The 21,687-nt window shown below is 43.9% G+C and overlaps 1 protein-coding gene across 4 annotated transcripts in view; it reads left to right on the top strand.

The window, feature by feature from the left end:
• The first annotated feature begins 221 nt into the window (after positions 1–221).
• The window catches only part of SNCAIP (synuclein alpha interacting protein), an 80,383-nt gene continuing 58,917 nt past the window's right edge, over positions 222–21,687 (top strand). Inside the window, exons 1-3 of one of the 4 annotated variants that reach the window (XM_090038453.1) lie at positions 222–490; positions 885–987; positions 13,213–13,285. In XM_090038453.1, coding sequence (XP_089894579.1) covers positions 931–987; positions 13,213–13,285 — 130 coding nt within the window. In that variant the 5' untranslated portion in view covers positions 222–490; positions 885–930. The other 3 variants (XM_090038455.1, XM_090038454.1, XM_090038456.1) reach the window with 3 other exon arrangements.

Here is a 21,687-nt window from a genome sequence, read left to right on the forward strand (position 1 = left end):
GCGCGCGGGCGGCGCTGAGGGCCGCCCCGCATCCCCCTGCCTCCAGCCCGGGGCTGTGGAGACGCCGCAGCCGCTGCAGATGCCCCCAGCCGGGTAGGCTGCAAACAGCTGCACGCTTGGGGGGGAGCTACAACATTTGCCTCCCCCCGCAGAGCCGTGCCCGCTCCTTCCCCGCGCGGTGCGGGGGCGGGGGCTGGGCTCCCGGCTGGAAACCCGCCCCTCCCCGCGCTCCTGCTGACGCCGCCGCCGCCGCCCCACGCAGCGGAGCCCGCCCCGCTCCCGCTCCCGCTCCGCAGCCCCGAGCCCGGCCCCCCCGGGAAAGGCTGGCGCGGCCCCGGCCCCCGGAAGAGGCTGGCGTCGCGCGCCTTTGCGGGCTCAGCTGCGCGGGGCGGGCGCAGCCCCCGGCCCGGCCCGGTCCGGCCCGGCCCGGCGGAGCCCCCCGCCCCCCGCACCTCGGAGCCTGGCGCCGCGCGCGCCTCGGCCGCATCAGGTGAGCGGCGGGCGGGGCAGGGGCAGGAGTAGGGGCCTGAGGCAGCGCGGCCGCGGCCCCCCGCGTGCGCCCACCCCGGCGGTGTTGTGCATGCGGAGCCACTTCGACTTCAGTCCGGCTCTATGCGAGAACAGAGGCGTCTACTCGGATGCAGCCCTCATTTCAGCGGCAAGGCAGGTCTCCCTCCTGCTTTAGTAGCCACAATTGCTGCCCCTCCCCCCCCCATGATGGGTAGACAAGAAAAGAGAAGTGGAATGTGAAGTTTTGGGGAGCGTCCTCTGATGCGAATGAAGATCGTTACCTCCAGCAACGCATTGGTTTCATAGAAAGGTTTTTGTGTCAGGCCGTTGTATAACGCTAGTTTTCTCAAGTTCCTACCTGTCTTTTTAAATAGGACTTTACTGCTGTTCTGACTCTCCCAAGATGTACATAGACAAATAATGGAAGCCCCTGAATACCTTGATTTGGATGAAATCGATTTTAGTGATGACATCTCTGTAAGTATAAGTCTTATTTTATCTGTTCTAGGGGCTACAGTTGTTAGGTGTCTCAATCACATTGTTTTGTTGGTGGTGCCCAAACCCTGCTTTGCCCTTATGCATGGGGATACCTTATTGTACTTGTTATCTATTATATATTATATTGTTGCATGTTACTTGAATTGAGAGTGTTTGTTTGTTTATCTACAAGATCTGCCCTTTCTAGTGTTGACCAGGTCAGAGGTCCAAAAGGGTTTTTTGGGGTGTTTGGGTTTTTTTGCAAATTTGCAGCTTTTATGGTGTAGATAGAATCAGAAGGGTTTTCAAGGATTTTAAAGGCTATGTCAGTCCTAGGACTGTTCTTGAAATAATTCTAGTTTGAATTATTGTAAGCAAAAATATTGCTCTTCTGAGGCTATAGACAGATGTAACAATTGTATCAATATCAAAGTGTGCCAGTACAAGCTGTTATGATGCAAGGTTAAATATTATGATCCTCCTTCGCTCAGGGTTAAAGTTAGGGCAATTTAATTAACTTTTACCTTTTGGGGATCATGTGGATATAACCATTAGAGCATAGCAGCTGCTGCACAGTCCCAACCAGCAGCTCCCCTTCCTCTTTTAAGACCACTACAATTAGTGTTTGTCCGCACCTTGAAGTATGCACTTTCCAGTTCTTAGAAACCACTGAAGCACTTCATTCCTTCTTTCTAATTATACTTCTGCTACAAGTGTTTCTGCTTTATGAGTGAAACTGTTGTTTATATACCAAATGCCTGTTTAATGAAGGCAGTTTAACACGCACATAATTCTGATGTAAATTACATTTATTAATTTGATTTGCAAGTCACCTGTGCTGTCACTGACAAAGTGAAGCCTGCATATCCAAGATTATTATAAACTTCTCTTATAGAGGGTCTCATTTTCCCTGCTCTAGTTTATGCTGCATAGTGTTGCCTGCAGCAATATAAATATCCTCATTAAAAACTGCTCTGCAAAGCAATGCTGTCTCTGTGAGCAAAGGAAACCCTTGGCTGGCAGCTAGCAGAAGGCGGAAGTAGACATTCCCACACCTTCTGCTGGCTGCTATGGCCCCTTCAGCACCTGGTACCTAGCTAGAGTGCACTTCATGCCCTGCCAGCAGGGCTGAAGGCAGAGCTGTGTGGTGGCACCAATTGCTGTATGGGCATGAACGGTGCTCTGGCAGCTTACCCATAGCAGGTGCTCTTTGCTGTCAGAATTTCCAGTGACAGACACAGCCATGGGTAGGTGAGGCTAGTGTTTGGGTAGGCAGTCCTTTTTGAAAAGCTCCATGTGCTCTGTTCCCATACAGCTTCCTTTTAAAAGGGATTTCATTTTTATAATGGCTTCTAAGTAAATGAGGATAAATTAGAAGATAAGGCCCCAGTTGTGAGAGGATAGGTTTTTCTGGACAGCTGTCTTGTTTATAGCTATTACCTACTAGCTTGGGTGTCTCAAACTCACCTGCCCCCCGCCAAACCTGATCCAAACCACAGCGCTCCTCACAGGCAGATCTGGACCAACATCTGGTGGTGGGATGAACAGCAGTGGCAACAGCGCAGGGGTTAACATAGCCATTCTTTGCTACCTGCCACTGACACATCCCCAGTGGGCTCTATACCCTGGATTTTGGTGATGGGCCCTGCCCCGACTCATCCCATCCCCAAATCTCCAGCCCCTCTAGGAACCCCATGAGCCAGAAGACACTGCTCCATGGACCGGATTTGGCCCACAGGCCATATGTTTGACATCCGTATGCTGAATCATATCCCCATATGTGTTTCTAGGCACAATTTCACAAATTCTTAGTGAAGAATAGATTTAGATCCAAAGTTGATTAAGTTATGACTAAAAATTGTAAAAATATAATGAATGTTCTTGTGGCCCAGTGAAGTGATGTGATGGTCTCAGCCCATTTCTGAGTCGGCAGGTATACGCATCAGAAAGTCATTCTTTGAGCTGAGTTCCTTGTCAGACAACTCGGCCAAGGGTCACAGATTTTAGTGGGTACAGAGATTGCCCATGGCATCTATGAGTTATTTTATATTACTAAAGGAGGGAAAAATATTTAAAAATTTCTGATTGTACATTGGTTCCTGAATAAAGAGAAACTCTACCTTTTTCTTCTATTTTTCAAACTCTTTGAAAGTGCCACATATTGCAGATTTGTGTTCAGGTTAAATAGCAGAGTAGGGTTATGTGACCCATATTTAAATTACACACACATCATTGTGTTCAAAATGACATTAAGTATTGCAGTTACATGGTTTCGTTTATTATTATTATTATTGTGAGAGAGCAAGGTACAATCCCCCAAAAGAGCAGGAACTGAATAAAAGTGACTTGGTGGGCACATCTACATGTGCAGTTAATGCACCTGAATTTTCTGCACAGAAAATTCAGGCTCATTAAAGCATTCCCCAGCGCATGTCTACACATGGGCTCAATTTACTTCTGATGGGAGCACAACAGGAGCAGCCCAGTCCAGGGCTTATCCTGCCCTGCTATGTCCCCCTGCAGCAGCCAGGGGGAGCTCCAGACTCCCCCAGGGGCATGGAGGCTTAGCCCCAAGCTCCAGGGGGCAGGGAGAGCTGTCCCAGTTCAGCAGGAAGTTGCTTCTCAGCCACATGGAGATCTTGAACTGTCCTGATCGCCATGGGGTAGAGAGCTGTCTTGGCCAGCAGGCAGATGCCTGGCAGCTGTGACAGTCTCCTGTCCCTTGCTGCCTAGGCTGATCAGGCAAATTGCTCGGGGTCAGTGTCTACACATGTGGTAAGGTACGTTAGTTAATGCACTATTTTTCTAGTACCTCTATCTACAAACACTAGAAAATGGTGCATTAGACTAATATACTGTGCAGTAATAGCTGCACATGTGTAAACAGTGATGGTTTACTGTGTGTATTAGATTAGTTTAATGGACAGTAAAGCATCTCGTGTAGACACACCCAGTCTGTAAGTAAAAGGTTGTATTTTATCTCTGATATGCTTTTTAAAAAGTCAGTGTGCACAGCTTTAACCTGCTACTTTTCCTTGGCAGAAACATTAATAAAATCACTCCTGTTATTTAATTTTAATCTGTTTTAATTATTACTTGGTGATTTCTGTGTTCATTAATTAAAATGCAAACCATCTATTGCACACCCATGTTATGCAGATTAACATTACGTGTATTACTGATTATTGTAACAGAGAGGTTATACCAAATATGCCAATCAGATCCAGGGCCCCTTGCATTAGATGTGGAATAACATACAGGAATTCAGTGTATTCCCTAATGATCTTAAAGCAGGGGTTGGCAATTATTTTGGCTCAAGGGTCACTTAGGGAGTTTTAGCGAGCTGTGGTTGCTTGGGACTGCACCCCTACCTCCATCCCTACTCCTGCCACAGTTCACCAAAACTCCCTAAGTGGCCCCTGCGGGCAGCTGGAGTGGGGTTGTGGGTGAACAGGGAACAGTATGTGGGAGTGGGATGGGCTGGTGGGGCTTGGGCCAAGGCTGGGCTTGGGCTTGTGGGGCAGTAACAATGCAGGACCAGAGCAGAGCCTCAATCCACTGCCCACTTGCCCCTGTGATAGGCACCAGTTCTGCGGGCAGAGGAGTACAGGCACAGCTCTGCCCTAGGTCCTGGTCTTGCATTGTCAGTGCCCAGTGATCTTGGGGTCTCCATGGAGACTGGCTAGGACCCGTGCAGGCAGGGTGGGCAGCCAAGCAGACAGGATAGGGCCACGAGCAGGAAGAGAGCTGCATCCGGGAGCAGGACAGGTGGGTGGGGCCAGACCTGGGATCTTGGTTGGTGACAACATGGGGCTGGGTTCTGGGATAGAGCCATGATCTGCTCCCTGCACGTCCCTACCTGCAGAATGAGTACCCATCACAGGGCCGTGCAGGCAGCAGATTGCAGCTTTGCCCTGGGCCCTGGCCTTTTGCTGGTACTGCCCTGCAATCCCAATCCCCAGCCCCACCCATGCATCCCGCTCCTTGATGCGGCTGTGGGTGGGGGGTAGATGGGCCGGCATGCCTGGGCAGTGAGCCTAGGTCCAGCAATAGCAGGTGGAAGGAGTCACCACTGAAGCTGCTGGGAAACAGAGTCTGGCTGCTGTGCTGCCCAGCCCCTCTGTATGCCATGGGACTGTGGGACCAGCCACATGTGCCAAGACTCAGGTTAACCCATAGAAGTTTAGGGTACAGTTTAACCCATAGAAGAGCTACATTAAGGCAGTTGTAAGCTTGTGATGGTTGCAGGGTAGCTGGTACTCGATGATTTGACTCATCTTGAATTATCAGCCTTTTCTCATGCTTATCTTTAATTATTGCTCACTCTAATAATGCATGATTGGCCTGGAGGGGGTGGTTACAATAGACCATACAATGAATGCAAGCCAACAGTGTGTTCTTGTTGCAATAAAGACAATGGCATACTTGGTTCTATTGACAGGAATGTCTCTTGCAAATCGAGGGAAGTGATTTTACCATGCTGTTTGGCGCTGGTGAGGGCCCATCCTGGAGTACTCTGTCATTCTCAACCTGGATGCCAGGCCACTCTGGGGTGCCGTGAGCCTTTTGCAGGGGTACTGCAACATGAGTTCCACCATAGCCAAGCTAAACTTTCCCACATGCTTCCTGGAGAAAGAGATCAGGCAGTAGCTGTGGCTGGAGCCTATGTTCTTCCTGCAGTCCTTCCTGGTCTGACCCCACATGTTCCTCCCATGCATGCTAATCACACCCATTGGTGCCCACAGTTCATACCATCTGCCTACTGTTTTCTCCTGGATTATGGTTGCCATTATTCTTTGGTCTGCTGTTTTAATATATACACAAATGAATTCTGTGTTAATTAAAACAGGGTTTCCCAAATAGTGTGGCATGACCCTGAAGGTTTCTGTGGTGGACGCAACTTGATGCAAGGGGAATGTGCAACAAGGGAAGTGGTGGCGGCAAGGGGTATTAATGGGAATTGGTAGCATAGAGAATAGGCAGCAAGGAAAGTAGCAGCGGTCAGGGGAAGTGGTAACAGTTAGTGGCAGTCAAAGTAGGGGAGTGTGAGAGTGGCCTGCTGTATTCTGGTAGAGTGTAAACTCAAAAGATTTGGGAGGCAGTGTATTGAAGGGGAAAAAGGATAGCACTGATGTAGCACCAAGCTTTTGGGCAAGTTTTGAATTATTGTTGTCGATTCTTACTCATCTCTTATGCTTATATGGATCAGGGGTACTATATAAATACATAAAATAAGCTTTTTTAGAGTGCCTTGCTAATCCATAACTGCCTCATTCCTGACCTTCAGCACCCTCAGTGATTCTGGACACAGATTGTCAGTTTGCTAAATAGTGTGCGAGCTCTCTGAAGCAGGCAAAAGTCCGATGGATAAGACCACCCTATTCATTTTTAGTTGTGAACTGAGCTAGGGTTTGTAACTACGTCCCTGGAGGAGAATTTGTAGTGCTCTTTGTCTTACTGCCAGAACAGTATGTATATGGTAGTACTTTTTTGGCTGTTACTGTTTTGCTTGTTATAAAGCTTTTTGTAAATAGCTACCCTTGAAAAATATCCAGAAAAAGGACATTACTGCCTGTTTGCAAATCCATAAAATGAAATAAAAAAGTTTCAAAACTTATTTAAAATGTTTAAACGCTGACATACTAATGCACCCTATAACTTTAATTCTACAAGCTATCTCAGATTGTTTGTTTTTAAACGATGGTTAATATCCAGTTTTAAGGCAATATATCAAGGAAAGGATTTAGCATCAATTCAGTACTGTAAATGGTAGACCATAATTTGAAACCAAAATTAAATTTTACATAAGTTGATTTAATGTGAATGGAAAAATTGCTGTGTTTTTCCAGTCTAGAAAGTAACAACATTGCCCTTTTGAAGAAAAAAGGACCATAATGTCAGTAACATCTGAAAAAAAATATTTATAATAACCTTGCTTCATCATCCAAATAACGCAGAAGAAAGGAGTTTCATATTGGAAAAATGTAATATAATTGCTGAAGTCATTGGTTGCATCTGCACACACGCATTACTGTGGAGTTGACTAATTAGTGACACAGTAAAGTGTCGCCATCTACACGCGCACCTGTATTTGGGCATAATAAACTAATTAACTTCTCTGTAGGATAGTACTGTCAGGGACAAATACTATCCTATGGCGGAGTAGTTTTGTGCACCAAAAGGCATATGTAAACAGTGACTGAGAATGGCTGGGGCACAGGGTGCTACAGTGCGGGAGCTGCCTGTTGGCAAGTCCCACACTGTAGCACCCTCATGCCCTAGCTAGCCCCTCCATGGCACACTGAACCAGGTCAGAGCAGCCCTGGACTGGCAGGCTAACTCCTGGGGTCACCCTGGCTCATTGTGCTACAGTCCATTGCGCATGTGTAAACACACCCAGGAGCAATACATTCTGGCATGAACTGCGCCAGAGTTTATTGCTACATGCTAATTGCATGTGTTAATGTACCTATTGAGAGTTTTCCCATTGGTTCTGTGAAAGCAGGACAAGATCTCTGATCCTTTCAGTGGTCACCATGGGCTTGATTCTGTGAGGTTCACAGTGTTCCCATTGAGGGGTTGGGCAACTCTTATGAAATGCTTATTGCCTTAACTTTTCGTCATTGAAAGGGAAAAATGCTTTTTTAAAACTAGTTAAAGATTAATAAGTACGCAAAACTATTACTATACGTTTCACCTTATTTTATTTTAAAACCATTTCTATTATGTCTCTGTGCTGCTACATTTAACTTTTCTTCTGCCTATTTTTTCTTTCTGTTATTGTTGGGCTGTAGGTGAATCTTAAGCATGAGTTGCATTGCATGGAAGATGCTTGCTAAAGAGTGTGAGGGAATTGTATGTTTCTTGTGTAGATGTGAATGCTTAGATGTGATTTTATTAAAATATCAGAACCATGTGAAATGCAAAGAACTTGGATTTTTTTTATTCTTTAAGACTTTGTGGTCCCTTGTCACTTGAATAATGTTTGGTTATTTAACCAAGGAGGTTGTATTTTAGTGATGTGTGCCCATAGATGTATCGTTTATTTCAGAGAAAAACAGGGCTCAGCTGGATTCTTATTTAATTCTTAGAAATCTTTTGCTTTTCCTCATCTTTACTAGCTGTTAATATTCTTTTTCGACCTCAGACATGCAAAGATTTTATATTAAGACCTGTTCAGCAGGTAACCCCAAAAGCCTTGATTTTAAAATGAATGCCTCCCTATAATTCCCCCAGCCTTGCTGGTGCCTCTCACTCCCTTCCCATTGCTCCCTGGTCTTGCTGGTACCCCTTGCCCCCCACCCACAGCTTCTGCTCTCCCAGCCCTGCCGGAGGGGGCTCCCAGTTGCCAGGGCTACAGGGCCAGGGACCCAGGTCCACAACCCTCGCCCCTGGCAGGAGGCGGTGGCTACTTCAACAGAGTGGAGCCCAGCTCCCTGCCTGCTGTGGGCTGAGGGAGGTTGCTCCTTGCTCTGCCATGCACTCCTGAGGGGTGGGGGGGGACAGTGCCCCCCAGATCTGTGTATGAGGTGGGGGGCTGCACACTGCCCACTGTGGGATCCAGCCCTGCTGACCTCCCCTGGTGTCTCCAGAGCCTGGCTTCTGTGACCCAGTGTTGCAGGGAACAGCAGAGTCACGCGGGAAGCTGCCTGTCACTGAGTGCCACACTGCCCTAGTGAGATGGCCCCTGCCTGCGTGGCTGCAATGGGGGTGGCAGTGCACGGTTGCGTACAGGGGGTCTGGGTGGCACAGAGATCTGCACAGCAGGCAGCTTCCTGTGTGGCTCCAGTGTTCCCTGCAGCTCTGGGTCACACATGCTGGGCTGCAGAGGCCCCAAGGGAGGGCAGCAAGGCAGGGAGCATGATCCTGAAGCAGGTAATGCACACCCCGACCCTGCACACAGATCAGGGAGACACAGGTCACCCTTGTCCCCCAGGAGTGCACACTGCTGTGGGAAGCAGCCCCTCAAGCCCACGGTGCACAGCTCGCCCCACCCCCACCACACGCACACAGATCTGGGAGGCGCAGGTCCACTTGCCCTTCTGGGAGTGCACAGTGGCGGGGGGTCAGCCCCACAGCCCCATCTCCCCTCCTCCCTCCCACTCCCCCCGACAAGACATCCACAGCCCCATCCCACTCCCTGCTGGCATGCACTGCAGCCCTGGGCCCCAAGCCTCTTCCCACTCCCCCCAGCCCCCTGCAGCCTGGAACTCTGCCTGCCTGCAGAGGACTTGTTGCAAAACTGAAAAATCCACAGGTTTGTGCAGTAAAATGAGAAATCCATGTTTGCCTCAGGTACAAGGTAAAATTTGCAGTTTACTCTGTTTTTCCATGGGAAGCGGAAAACCTGGATCCCTGCTGATCAGGTAATGTGCTGAATGTCCTCTATTTTAGGGACAATTGAGGGCACTCAGCACTTCTCAGCATCTGGTGTCTACATGTTCAAGAAGAAAAAAATACACTGTTGCCAAGCAAGCCAGTTCAGTAACTTGCTTCTGTTTGGCAACTTGGTTTGGGTCAAACTTATGATGGTTCCTTTTCTGGATTAGTAAAGGCCAGAGTACAGTGCATCTATTAGCTAAAGAAAAAATAATCCTCAGTTCTTATCTCTGCCAAAAACAAATCTATTATGATAACTGTTCATGTGTGTGCCCTTTGACATTTCACTTAAGTGCTTATTGGCTCAATTATAGGGATTGATACTATATATTTGAGAGAAAGGAATAGTGATGCTTAATCAGTGCATTTTAAAATAATGAAAAGTGGAAAATAATGTCATTAAAATATTATGTAGGTCAAAATGGCAGGCTGGGTAATGAATGGGGGCTCTACCCTTATCAGCATAACAGTTTGGCCCACTGAATAACATTGAAATTCTGCTTGGAGGAAAGCTTAACAACCAGAGCTGGTGGATCAGAACCAGATCCAGAGAATGAGACAAAATAGTTGCAGTGGGAAGATGTGACAATAGCTTGTGTTTTAGCAGCTGAGAAAAGTTCACTACGCAGGATAATTAGTTACCTTCTGGCAGCTTTGTAGTTTCTCAGTTGAAATTCAGTTGTGTATCAACCACAACATGCAGATGGTAGAAATGTATATTTGCAGACATGAGTGACCTGTGCCTCCTGAATCTGGGGGGGCACCCACAGAAGCTGCTGACAGCGGTGGCCCTGTCAGAGGGGCACCAGCCCCACTGACAGCATCAGTGTTGGCTGTTGGGCATGTGCACACCCTACCAGTCGCCTATGTTTGCAGAAGTCTTTTTGAGGACAGAGGTGAGTGAGTGGAAATCTGCTAATGAAATCAAATATATATTATAAATGGCAATCAAATTTATAATGCCTGTAATAGATTTTCTTGTTGGTAACTGAATACATTTTGATGCAGTGTAGAACCAACCAGAAAGAAAATTTTGTCCTTTCAAGAAAGAGTAGAAAAAAAGAGAGAATTTTTTTTTTTTTTGCACCCTGCTTAAAACACATAGCAGTAGAATACAAAAGACCTAATTCTAATTGAATTATAGACTTTGTAATAGCTTAACCTGTACCAGCTGGTTTTATAAAGCTGCTATACTCCTTGGAGATGAACTGCTTCTCAAGAATTTTATTATACCAGTTCATCATTACTTTCTAATTTGTATACTGAAATAGCAAAATGTATAGGTTAACAGTTGAATTTATACTAAAAATAACAAAAAGTTATATGCTACTTGTGGAATTTTATTTATTTTTTATTTCATTGATTTCTATGCTGTTCTACCCCAAAAGCTCAAGGCGGCTTACAATATGAAGTCATAAAAACTAGGCAGATAAAATGATAATAATAGAACAGGTCCTCAAAGAATATCAAACAGTTAACCTCATCTGTTGAAAGCCTGCTAGAAGATCTTACACTGCTTCTGAATGATAGTCGGGCTTGGGCTCTGGTGGGCATAAGGAAGAACGACTCCCAAAAATGACCTTCCACATGTTTTGGCCACTAAATTGGATGCACAGATGGTACTTGCAGGAGGTTGTTCTTGGCTGACATTAGGGATCATGGTGAAGCATAAGGGAGAAGGCAGTTCCTTAGGTATGTAGGGTCTAGAGCATTTAGGGCCTGAGTGTGCTTTTGTGTATAATGTACTGGTAGATTTGGTGACATCTTTCCCTCCATCCGTTTTGTTTTCTTAGATTGAATGCTCTAGGAGCAGGGACCAAGTCTTTGTTCTGTCTGCTGGTCAGATTTTGACCAGGGACTTCAAATAATTCTGTGGAGTACTGTAGTCCATGTTAATTAATACATTAAAAGGCTGATTCTGAAAAGGTTTGACATGTAGCGTTTCAATAGATTTAATTGTGGATTCTCAGGATTAGGCCCTAACAGAGAAAAATAGTGTGCAAGGGAGCACATGGAGATGGTATCCATGGAGTGACGTTTTTTGTAAATTTTACTTCAATCAGATGAATAAGTTATTTCTTATTTTGTATCATTAAGTCATATTGTCACTTGAGTTCGCATTTCCTTTGGACACACAGTGCATCTATACATGTACTTTACTGCAGAGTTGACTAATTAGCTCCACAGTAAAGCATCATCATCTACATGTGAGCTGGTAGTAGTGCCCAGTAAATTGGCTAACGCCACCATAAGATAGTACTGTCAGAGACAGTATTATCTTACATCACAATACTTAATTCCTCCTAAATGCACATGTAGATGGTGATGGGCTGACTGGGGCATGAGGGTGCTAAATTGTGGGGGGCTGCCCTACATTTTAGCACCCTTGTGCCCCAGCCAGCTCCTCTGGAGCCTGAGGCTGCTCCGCCCCAGTTCAAACTTCTGCCATCCTGGGCCCATGCGCAGATGCTGTGCCCAGGAGAAGCTAACTGTGGCGTAAACTGCACTCAAGTCTATCATATTTCCTTAATGGCGTATGTAGATGTACCCACAATAAACAAACCATCAACAAGAAAGCAAACCTGCTACAATAAACTGCTTTCTTTTGTGTGGAAAGTTGCTGTGGTTTCATATGTAGTGTTCTGCTTCATCTGTCAGTAGCACGCTACGTAAAAATATCCCTTCCTTTAAGAACATGTGGTATTTATACATTCATTAACATCTGAGGTTATATTAATCCTATTATTTTCAAGTTTACTCCTTTTTTAAATAGTTGTTTTAAGTGTGTAAAAGCAATTGATTTTTTCTTCAAAAGCATAATGGTTTTTAGATATTCATTGGTTTGAACATAAATTATTGTAACACTCTAGCATTAGATTAAGAATGGTTTTATATTGAGTAACCAGATTTCTGTTTCTGGGAAATTGTACTTTTATAATGTTGGATCATGTCTGATTGAAAGCATTCCATAACATTATAAGGAAATGATTGCAGCTTAGTCAGATACATATGTCATCTTTATTTTTTTCTGTTTTCAAGTTGAATACAGAAAATAACTTGCTGATCAACATCAGGTGTATCCTCTTACTTCAGAATATTAATACATGGGGGGTTGTGGGGGGTTTTTTGTGGGGGGGCCTTTAATAAAACCTGTTTTGGAGGAAAGGACCTTATGTGTGCATCTGAAATGATCTTTAAAATGCTAGTATATGAGTGCATACATATAGAATGTCACAAAGTTTAATTTCATTATCTTCAAAATGAGACTTGTTTAAAACAGGCAGGCTTGCAAGATCAGATCATGCAAGAGGCACAATAAGTAGGTTTTTTTGCGGCCTGGGCATCCATGGCAGTGAACTGCCAATCACACGTCCCTCTCAAAGTCAGGTCTAGAGGCTAGTACCTTGTTTACCCACCCCTCGTTATGCTACTGCTGTACAAAATAGTGACCAAAGTGAGGCTTTGGTTTTTACAATATAGCCCACACCCACCCTCCATTTTTAATATAGTAATGGAGCTGACAGAAACTATGAATATGTGAGAAGCCATCATGATGCAAGCAGTCACAGCCCATATCAGTGATAAATTCCAGGAAAAAAATTCTTTTGTTTGATAGCAAATGTATTTTGGAAGCTGGGACAAGGTTTTTTGGGGGGGCATTTCCACACATAGCTGCCATTGGATTCATTTTAAGCTGATTAGGGACAGCCTTCAGGTTACAGTTTGTCAAATTTTGAACATCTGAATATTTAAAATGAGAATCCTTGCTATTGAAGTACTTTTCTGATGTATCATTTTAATGGAAAAATGTGTACTTTGTATGTATTGTCTCCTTCACTCTTTCAGTATTCTATAACATCTCTCAAGACCATCCCAGAATTATGTAGAAGGTGTGATCCCCAAAATGAAGACAAACCAGGTATGCTGCCCATTTTTGTTCACCCATCTTCTTCCTGTTTCCCTTTATAAACAAAAAAAAACAAAAAAACAAGTCTTTACCTTCTGGTAGTATTCTTTTATTTTGTTTTCTTTTGTTTTTCTACTGCTTTATGGAAACATAGATCCTCCCCCACTACTCTCCAACAGATGTTAGTTCATTAGGGGGGAAAAGTTCCAAAAAAGGATTTGGCTGTATACAGATAAACATAGGGCTTCATCTCAGCAGCTCCAAACCACAGTATATGCAACAATTTATTTGAAAACCCGAGAAACCATTGGTGACAAGACATAATGATGTAGGCGCCAATGAAAAAATGTTGGATACATTTACTACCCATATGGCCATGACCAGTTTTGAGGGATGATGTTTTGCCAGAATCTGAAACCCTATCAAGGATGCTACAAGATAGAATCTACTCTAAGTCATACTGCAAGAGTTAAGATTAAAGCAGAGTTTTTTTAGTTTAATAGTGTAAACTAAATGAAGAGTCATGGTATATAGATGAGAACCAGCTGGGAACCTTTTCCCCCTACTGACAAAAAGTGCATTCAATGTTATTTTTCATTCTGTAAATCAGATTAAGCCTCTTTTGTTATTTCTCTTTGTATTGACCAAAATGAATTGGTGAGAGCAATACTTTGTATTAAATTATGAAAAGTTTATTATGCCTCCACCGGATGCTTGAGTGTGCTTTCATTAATACTGTTGACTCTAAAACAGTTACAGCTGAAACCTGAAATCTATGGGAAGATGGACAGCTTTAAGAACTGTGCCATACTTTGGCAACTTTCATTTCTGTATTTCCTTTTACAGAGTTGTAAATTACCAAGGTTTCTAACTAAATTTGAAGCTTTCTAATAGCTTCTCCTCTGCCAGAATCATTAAGGGCTAACTTGTCACGGCCCTTATGCAGCTGTACTTGGGAACAGAGGGAAGCAAAACCCCTCTTACTTCCTTTCTCAGATTGTAACAAGCTTCAGAAAGGAGGGAAGGGATTATTCACACACAGCTTCCTGCTGCAAGCAGTTGGGTACAGAAAGGAGTGGAGAGTAGGAGCAGCCCACACAAACATATATGCTCACTAGCAAGAGGAGATGGTCATGGCCTGGTGCAGGATGTCAGCTGCTGTACAAAAAAGGGCTAAAGTAACTTTTACTTCTCACAGAGGAAGAAGGAGCAGGAACTGTAAATGCAACAAATCACAGTTCAAGCTTTGATCTGTCCCTTAAAGCCCTTTAGCCAAAATGGAAAACTGAGCAGGTCTGCTCAATTCTTGTTTACAAAATCAGTTTCTGTCCTTTAAATTTGGAGCAAAGAGTTTGACAACATAATCCTATGTAAACTTATGACATGAGCTTGGGTATTTGTTACTGGTTCTTCCTAAATATCCTGGGATGTTCATGGCTCAGCGCAGCTGTGAATATAGAAAATTGTTCATGCAGCTGGATTGTTTCAGGGTCTATTCCAGGAAGGTTTTTGGTTACTCCTGTGCAAACTTATTGTCTTCTGTAGGGATAGATGGAAGTAAATTTAGGCACTACTGGAAGAGAATACTATGACTGAGTACCTACATGTGTAGTAAAATAAGAAGCTGCCATTCTTTACTTTTGGCATGGGTACATAAGTGTAAAATATCAATAGAGCTACATCAGTTTACAATAGCTAAGTATCTAGTCTGCTATTTTCTCATAGTCACATTTGAGGTGGTCTCCATTCTTCCTGATTTGCAGAGCATAGAGAATCTGTTAAGTTCATAGATTCATAGATGTAGGGTCGGTAGGGACCTTGTAGTCTGACCGTCTGCCCTGTGCAGGAGAGAAAACTGGTCTCAAATGACCCCAACCAGGTAAACGTCAAGCCTCCTCTTAAAGACCCCCAGGGTAGAAGCCATCACCACTTCCCTTGAAGTGGGTTCCAGATCCTAGCCACCCTGACTGTGTGAAGTAGTGCCTTCTAAGGTCTAGTGTAAACCTACTCTCTAGCACCTTATGGCCATTATTCCTTGTTACTCCAGGAGGCGCTCGTGGGAACAAGGTCTCTCCCAAACCCCACTGGTCCCCCCCCAGTAAGTTCTTCAAGTTGTGGTTGTTGTTATATTATTTCCACATAAACATAAACTGTATCCAGACGTATAGACAGCATTTAAACAGCTGTAAATGAATGATAACCACATATGTCAGGGGTATAAGTTGTAGCCATGTTGGTCTAAGGACATGGGCAGACAAGGTTCTTTGAGTAGATATTGGATTTACCCAAACAACCTTGTATATATGCATTTTTATGGACAATTTAAATAATAACTATATACCAAACAACTCTTGAGTTTTATGAAAAGCTGGTCCAGTCCTCTGACTTCATTAATCATTCCTGTAGTTTGAAGGTCATGTTTTCTTTTTAAAAATACTCAAAAGGGCAACTTGATAACACAACTAAGGGGAACCTATACATGAGCACAGAGGCTTGTTATTCCAGTGCGTTACAGTGCGTTATTACAGAGACTCTTCACATCAACCTTTGCGTCTCCTGTATCATTGTCCCCACACTTCAAAAGGGTGGCAGGGGCACTTTATCTAAAGTTTATCAAATAAGCTTTAGATAAAATGCCCCTGCCACCCTTTTGAAGTGTGGAGACGCTGATACAGGAGACACTCCAGGCATTTTAATTAGTGACTCTTGGACCTATTTTAATTAAAGCGCCAGAGCCCATATATATATGCCCCAAGAGTAACTTTCTGAATGAATGTGAGAGGCTAGGATTCCTTAGGGTAGTATCTGCTATTGGGCCAGCTGTATAGTTGGGGTGAAGTAAGACAATATTTTGAATGGGTTGAAGACACATTTCCAGCCTTCCTGTCCTGCCTGCTTGTGGCTTCCCCTGTCTGACACTGAGAAATCCACATAGTACAGATGGTGCAGGGCTTTAAAGCTGAAGGTTCACATAGAGACTCGGATCACCTTGCTGGGGTGCCCTGACCCTAGATGCCTGGTGCAGGGGACTGGGCCCACCCAATGATCTTCTGAGGTCCCTTTCAGCCTTATAATCTATGAATCGGACTCTAGGACCCCTTGGGCTCCTTTACACATGCAGTTAGTGCACATGAATACACTCTGGAGCTAACTGCAGAGATTTTTGCTCCTGGGCATGCTTTTTGAACATATGCCTGGGAGCAATTAACTCTGGAAAAATCAGCTCTGGAGTTTATTCATGTACAGCACACGGAGCCTGGTCAGAGCAGCCCTGGCTGTCAGGCGGCTCCAGGGCCGGGGGCTGCTTCCCCGACACAACATGCTGCAGAGGAGCTGGCTGAGGTCGAAGGGTGCTTCAGCACAGGGCTACCCAGCAGGCAGCCCCCTGCACTGAAGCACCCTTGTGCCCCAGCCATCCAGGTTAGTGTCTACATGTGCACTGAGAAAAGTCTGCAGCAGGGTGGAATCAAAAGAGAGGAATAATATGAGGAAAACTTGGAGTATTTTCTATCCCAGATAAGGACTGTTCAGGGTCAGACTAAGTCCCAAAGGGCCTTCATGGCTGTCTACTTGGGAGGTAACTAGAATGTAAGGTCTCAGACATGAGAGGTGTGCAGCAGGGTGGGATCAAAAACAAAAATTAGGGTTGGAAGGGACCCCAGGAGGTCATTTAAGTTCAACACCCTGCTCAAAGCAGGATCATCCACCACAAAAGCGTTCTAGCCAGGGCTTTGTCAAGTTGGGCCTTAAAAATCTCCAAGGATGGAGCTTCCACCACCTCTCGAGGTAACCCGTTCCAGTATTTCACCACCCTTCTCGTGAGAGAGGGAAATTTAGGTTGGATATTAGGAAAAACTTTCTTCAATTTGAGACCATTGCTCCTTGTTCTGCCATCTGCCACCACTGAGAACAGTTTAGCTCCATTCTCTTTGGATCCCCCCTTCAGGTAGTTGAAGGCTGCTATCAAATTCCCCCCTCCCCCTCAGTCTGCTCTTCTGCAGACTAAATAAGCCCAGTTGCCTCAGCCTCTCCTCAGATGTCACGTGCCCCAGCCCCCAAACTATTTTCGTACTACCATGCTGCAGAGTTTATTAGCTCTCCACACCCTAACAGGGCACATGTGCAGAAACTGAGAGGTTTACTGTGGAGTTAATTAGTCAGCTCTGCAGTAAATGTCTTCTGTAGACATGCCTCCTGAGTACTGCAAAGTGCAAGGGCACATTACAGCAAGAAGCACAACATCAGGGACTGGGTCCCTGATACTGGGGTCCCACACACCAGTTGTTGTATGGTTGGGATCTGACACATATTATCCCAGATTCTGAAAATTGTGCATCCTGTCATTGTCTGATTTTTGGGGATCTATGATAAAATATATCAGAATTCAATCGTGCAACCAACTTAATGACTACAGTGGGTCTAACAGAGTTAGTGCAGCTTGAGGGTGGTGGCTCTTCTGTAGATCTCTTAGCCATGTAGAATTCTTGTTTATAAGGATAGCCCATGCCTGTAGAAACTGAGACGCATCTAGAAGAGATATAACTGCTAGGGCCCCTAAGATTCTGAGGTATCGTAAGGATTTAAGGAGGAAACCACTTCCTATTCAGGCGAGAAAACAAGTAGGGAGGATTTGATTCCATCCAAGTCCTGCAGAAACAAAATAATATGAGGAAAAATTTTGAGTATTTTCTATCCCAGGGAAGGTCTGTTCAAGGTCAGAGTAAGTCCCAAAAGACCCTTATGGCTGTCCACTTGGGAGGTAACTAGACTGTAAAGTCTCAGATTAAACATGATTCCAGCTAATCTAGTTTCTTATTTGGTATAATCAGTCTGTCACTTCGTTTCCAGTATTTTTTTAGATAGAATGGCGAGTGGGACAGAAAAGAGCTTTTATCTGCTTATTAGCAAGTTTTGAAATTGTACAGTTTCTTTCTCTTAGTAAGTGAGCATCATGGATCTGGGTTGTTTTAGTAAGACCGTTTGAGCAAATAATTCATTATATCTGCTCAGCAGGTCTTACTGATCCAGTCAGTGTTTCCTAAGGTGTACTATTAGTTAAATTGGTTTTATAACATCCTTAAATTGGTGTCTGGAATGCAAACAACACTTTACTTGACATCTTTATTCACTTGTTGACATAGGTCAATTTTTCCATGGTTCTTAGCCACAAAAGATTAACTCTATAATCATCTGCACAACTCTTTCCATTACTGAATGGAATTTTTCATGGTTCCCAAGAGTATCCAGAGGGTGGTTTCTCTCTTGGGTAAATTCATCAGCAAATATAGACATGGTATAATTCCCCCAGGTTTAGTATTCTGAATAATTTTTGCATCAAGGTGTTTGGTAGTTTACTAAAATCTGATTTTTAGTCCATCAGAATTGTTGTCTGGTGGCAGTTTTATTTAGCAGTGAACCTTAAGAATGCATTCCACTTCCCAAATAGGCCCCAAATTACTGTTTGGATAGTGTCATATTCTAACATTAAACGGTTGGCATTGTGGAAGATGCAATATTCTGTTCAGATAAATTATTACAGTAATGAATATCTAGTAATACATTTGTACCTGTGTTAGCTATTCAAGTTATTTTGTCTCTCTTGTTGCATTTGTAGCCCTCGTCCTTTCATCATATATAATATAGAGATATTAGTATCATTACTAATTCTGGTGATTTTCAGCCAGACATCAGATCACGGATTTTATTTCACAGCACCTACTCATATCTCAAAAACAGTTCACAGAAGGTCTGAAGAATCCCAGTTTGTTGACTGTGATAATCCCTGCCACACTTTTCTACACTCCTCTTAAAAAGGACAGTATTTTAGTGTTCTTTCTCCATTTAAGTTAAACAAGTGATTCATTAGTACCAGTGCTTTTACTAATGTATGGATCATCTGGAAAGATGTTTAGTGAAAGCTAATATTAATCTCTATTGTTGTCAGATCTTAACCCCAGTCCTTTCACTTGTAAAATGGATTTGATTATCAGTGATCCTTGGAGATGGGAACAACACTTTTTTTTTCTCTGTCATTCATAAATCTTGGTATCTTATGTAGTACCACTTGTGTCAAAGCACAAATAGTGCTCTTTGAAGCTACTAATATGTTGAAATTGTAAAACAGTGCCACCTTCAGTTAAAATTGTTAAATATATTTCAGTGATGCTATTAATCAAAATAGAAATATATTCAGAACCGTTTTCTATTATTCCATCAGTGTGTACATGCTCTCCCCCTCTGATTCATTTCAGCCAAGGTAAGAAATGTTAGGGGTCTTAGAGACAATGTTAACAACTACAAAGACATTTCCAAAAATGTCTGTAGTATAGACAATGTTGTGTTGACTGTATACAAAGTCAGACGCAGAGTATTGTAAGTGGACCTGGAATGAATACAAATCTTAATTCACTCGAGGCTCTGCTGAAGTCATGAACCACAAAAGAGAAGGTCAAACATTTCTTTTAAATGACAACAGAGTTTCAAATACGAAATGGTTTGTGTATTTACTTGAGGTCCTCCAGTGGTTATACAGTGTGTAAATGGCAAAAAGTGCTTTCAGTTTGTGGATGTATATTGAGTAGGCTTCCTCTCAGTGCTAGGCCTGTCATCATTAAATGATTATGAAAAGTAATTTGCACATGATAGCACATGTGAAAGTGGTATTAAACCCAGCAGGGAGAGAGGAAGCGCCTCAGGTAAGGTAAGAATTTGAATGAATTTAAATTCATTCATTTGACATAAAGCTAACAGATTTTTTGCCAGTTTACAAATCGCCAAAGCCTAAATGGTTCACTGAAGAAACTCATTGATACCTTCTTGGTGGTAAATACCATAGATTTGCTAACCTGGGGGATTTAAACATTCATGTTGGCAAGGCCTCATATTCAAAAGTTCCACAGCATATCTCCTCTCTTACCTTCCTAGGACTCAGATATCACTCTGAGTCAAACCCATACAACTGGTCACATCTCAGATCTGATCTTTGGAGAAGATTTGGTGTTAAGAGGACACCACAAGCCAGTCACTATGTTGAACAGTCATTAAGGATATAACTTGTCAGGAGCCAGAGCAGCAGCAAGCTAAATTGCCCCCAACTGGCACTGACTACCTGAGTGGTTCTGGCTGCCAGTGCCTCAACTACTTTCAGCTGCCCCAGTTGCCCACATGGGTGTGACTACCTGCTTATAAACAGCAGCTCTTTCAGTACCTAGCAGACTGATCCAGCATCTTTTTTCTTTTTTGTCTAGCCTTGAGCTTTTGACTCCTTGGCTAGGGACAGAACTTGCACATAAACCAAAATGTAAGTGATCAGAAACCAGTTCAGATCTGTAATGCAATAGAAGTGCAGTGCACACAAACCACTTTCAACATGGCTGAAACTGATTTAAGATAAATCTGGATGGATGTAGTATCAGACTTCGCTGATTTAAGATAAGCCAGTTTATTGAACTTATGTTCCAGATCCCCTCCAGATTCAAGTTTACTCCAAGTCCCCCAGCATCCTGGGATGCTTTACACCTCCCTGCAAATCCTTCCTTGCAGTGTGGGTGGGTTAGCCTGGGCCTAAGCTGTCTGCTCCAGCCAAGCATGGAGGCATGCTCTAGTACCCCTTGGCTTCTGGCTTGGGCCACTGAAAGCATGTGACTGCATTTCTGGAATCAAAACTGAATGTCTGTTTACTTGCTTATTGGTTCAATCTGCATAGTTTAAACTAACCTGTGAAGATTGAATTAGTTCAACCCCAGGCTTTTTGATTGTGTGTACGTAGCCCTTGTTCTTAATTCCTTGGTTCCTGCCTTTTGATTCTTAGTTTCCCAGTTCCTGAGTCCTGCCTCTTGGTTCCTAGTTTCCTGTTCCCTGGGTCCTAGTTCTTGACTTCTTGGTTTCATCCTTGTTCCTGGCTTCTGCCTGCTGGTTCCTGCTTGCTGACCCCTTTGTTCCAGACTTGCTGCCTCATAACTCCTCAGTTCCCTCCCATGCTCCTGACTCAAGTTCAGACCTCTATTTTCTGACAGCTGGCTTGTGGCTTTAATTTGGCAGTCTACCACACCCCAGTCCTGTACAGCTATGGTTGCCAGTTCTGAGGGATGAGTTCATGGAGGTCACGGCTTATGGCTGTGCCTTGGTTCTGTGACACCCTGGACCATATAAAGAGGGGGGATACTGGTGGAATACAGTTTGAAGCCCAAACACTTTCTCAAAGGCAATGTTTAATCTGTATTGCTTGCCAAAAGAATGTTCTTTTCAGACTCTGGAATTGCTAAGGAGCTACTCAAGGCAGTGTGCTGCTTCAATAATCCTGACTGCCTTCAGTCCACAGAAGAACCTAATGCAAAATGTTGCAAACAGTCATTGTTTCAGGATTTGTTCAGGAAGTCTTCTCAAACTGCAGGGACCTGCTTCCCCTCTGTTAG

Source organism: Crocodylus siamensis, chromosome 3 (assembly GCF_052110815.1).
Source record: "Crocodylus siamensis isolate JL-2025a chromosome 3, ASM5211081v1, whole genome shotgun sequence".
NCBI classification, from domain to species: domain Eukaryota; kingdom Metazoa; phylum Chordata; order Crocodylia; family Crocodylidae; genus Crocodylus; species Crocodylus siamensis.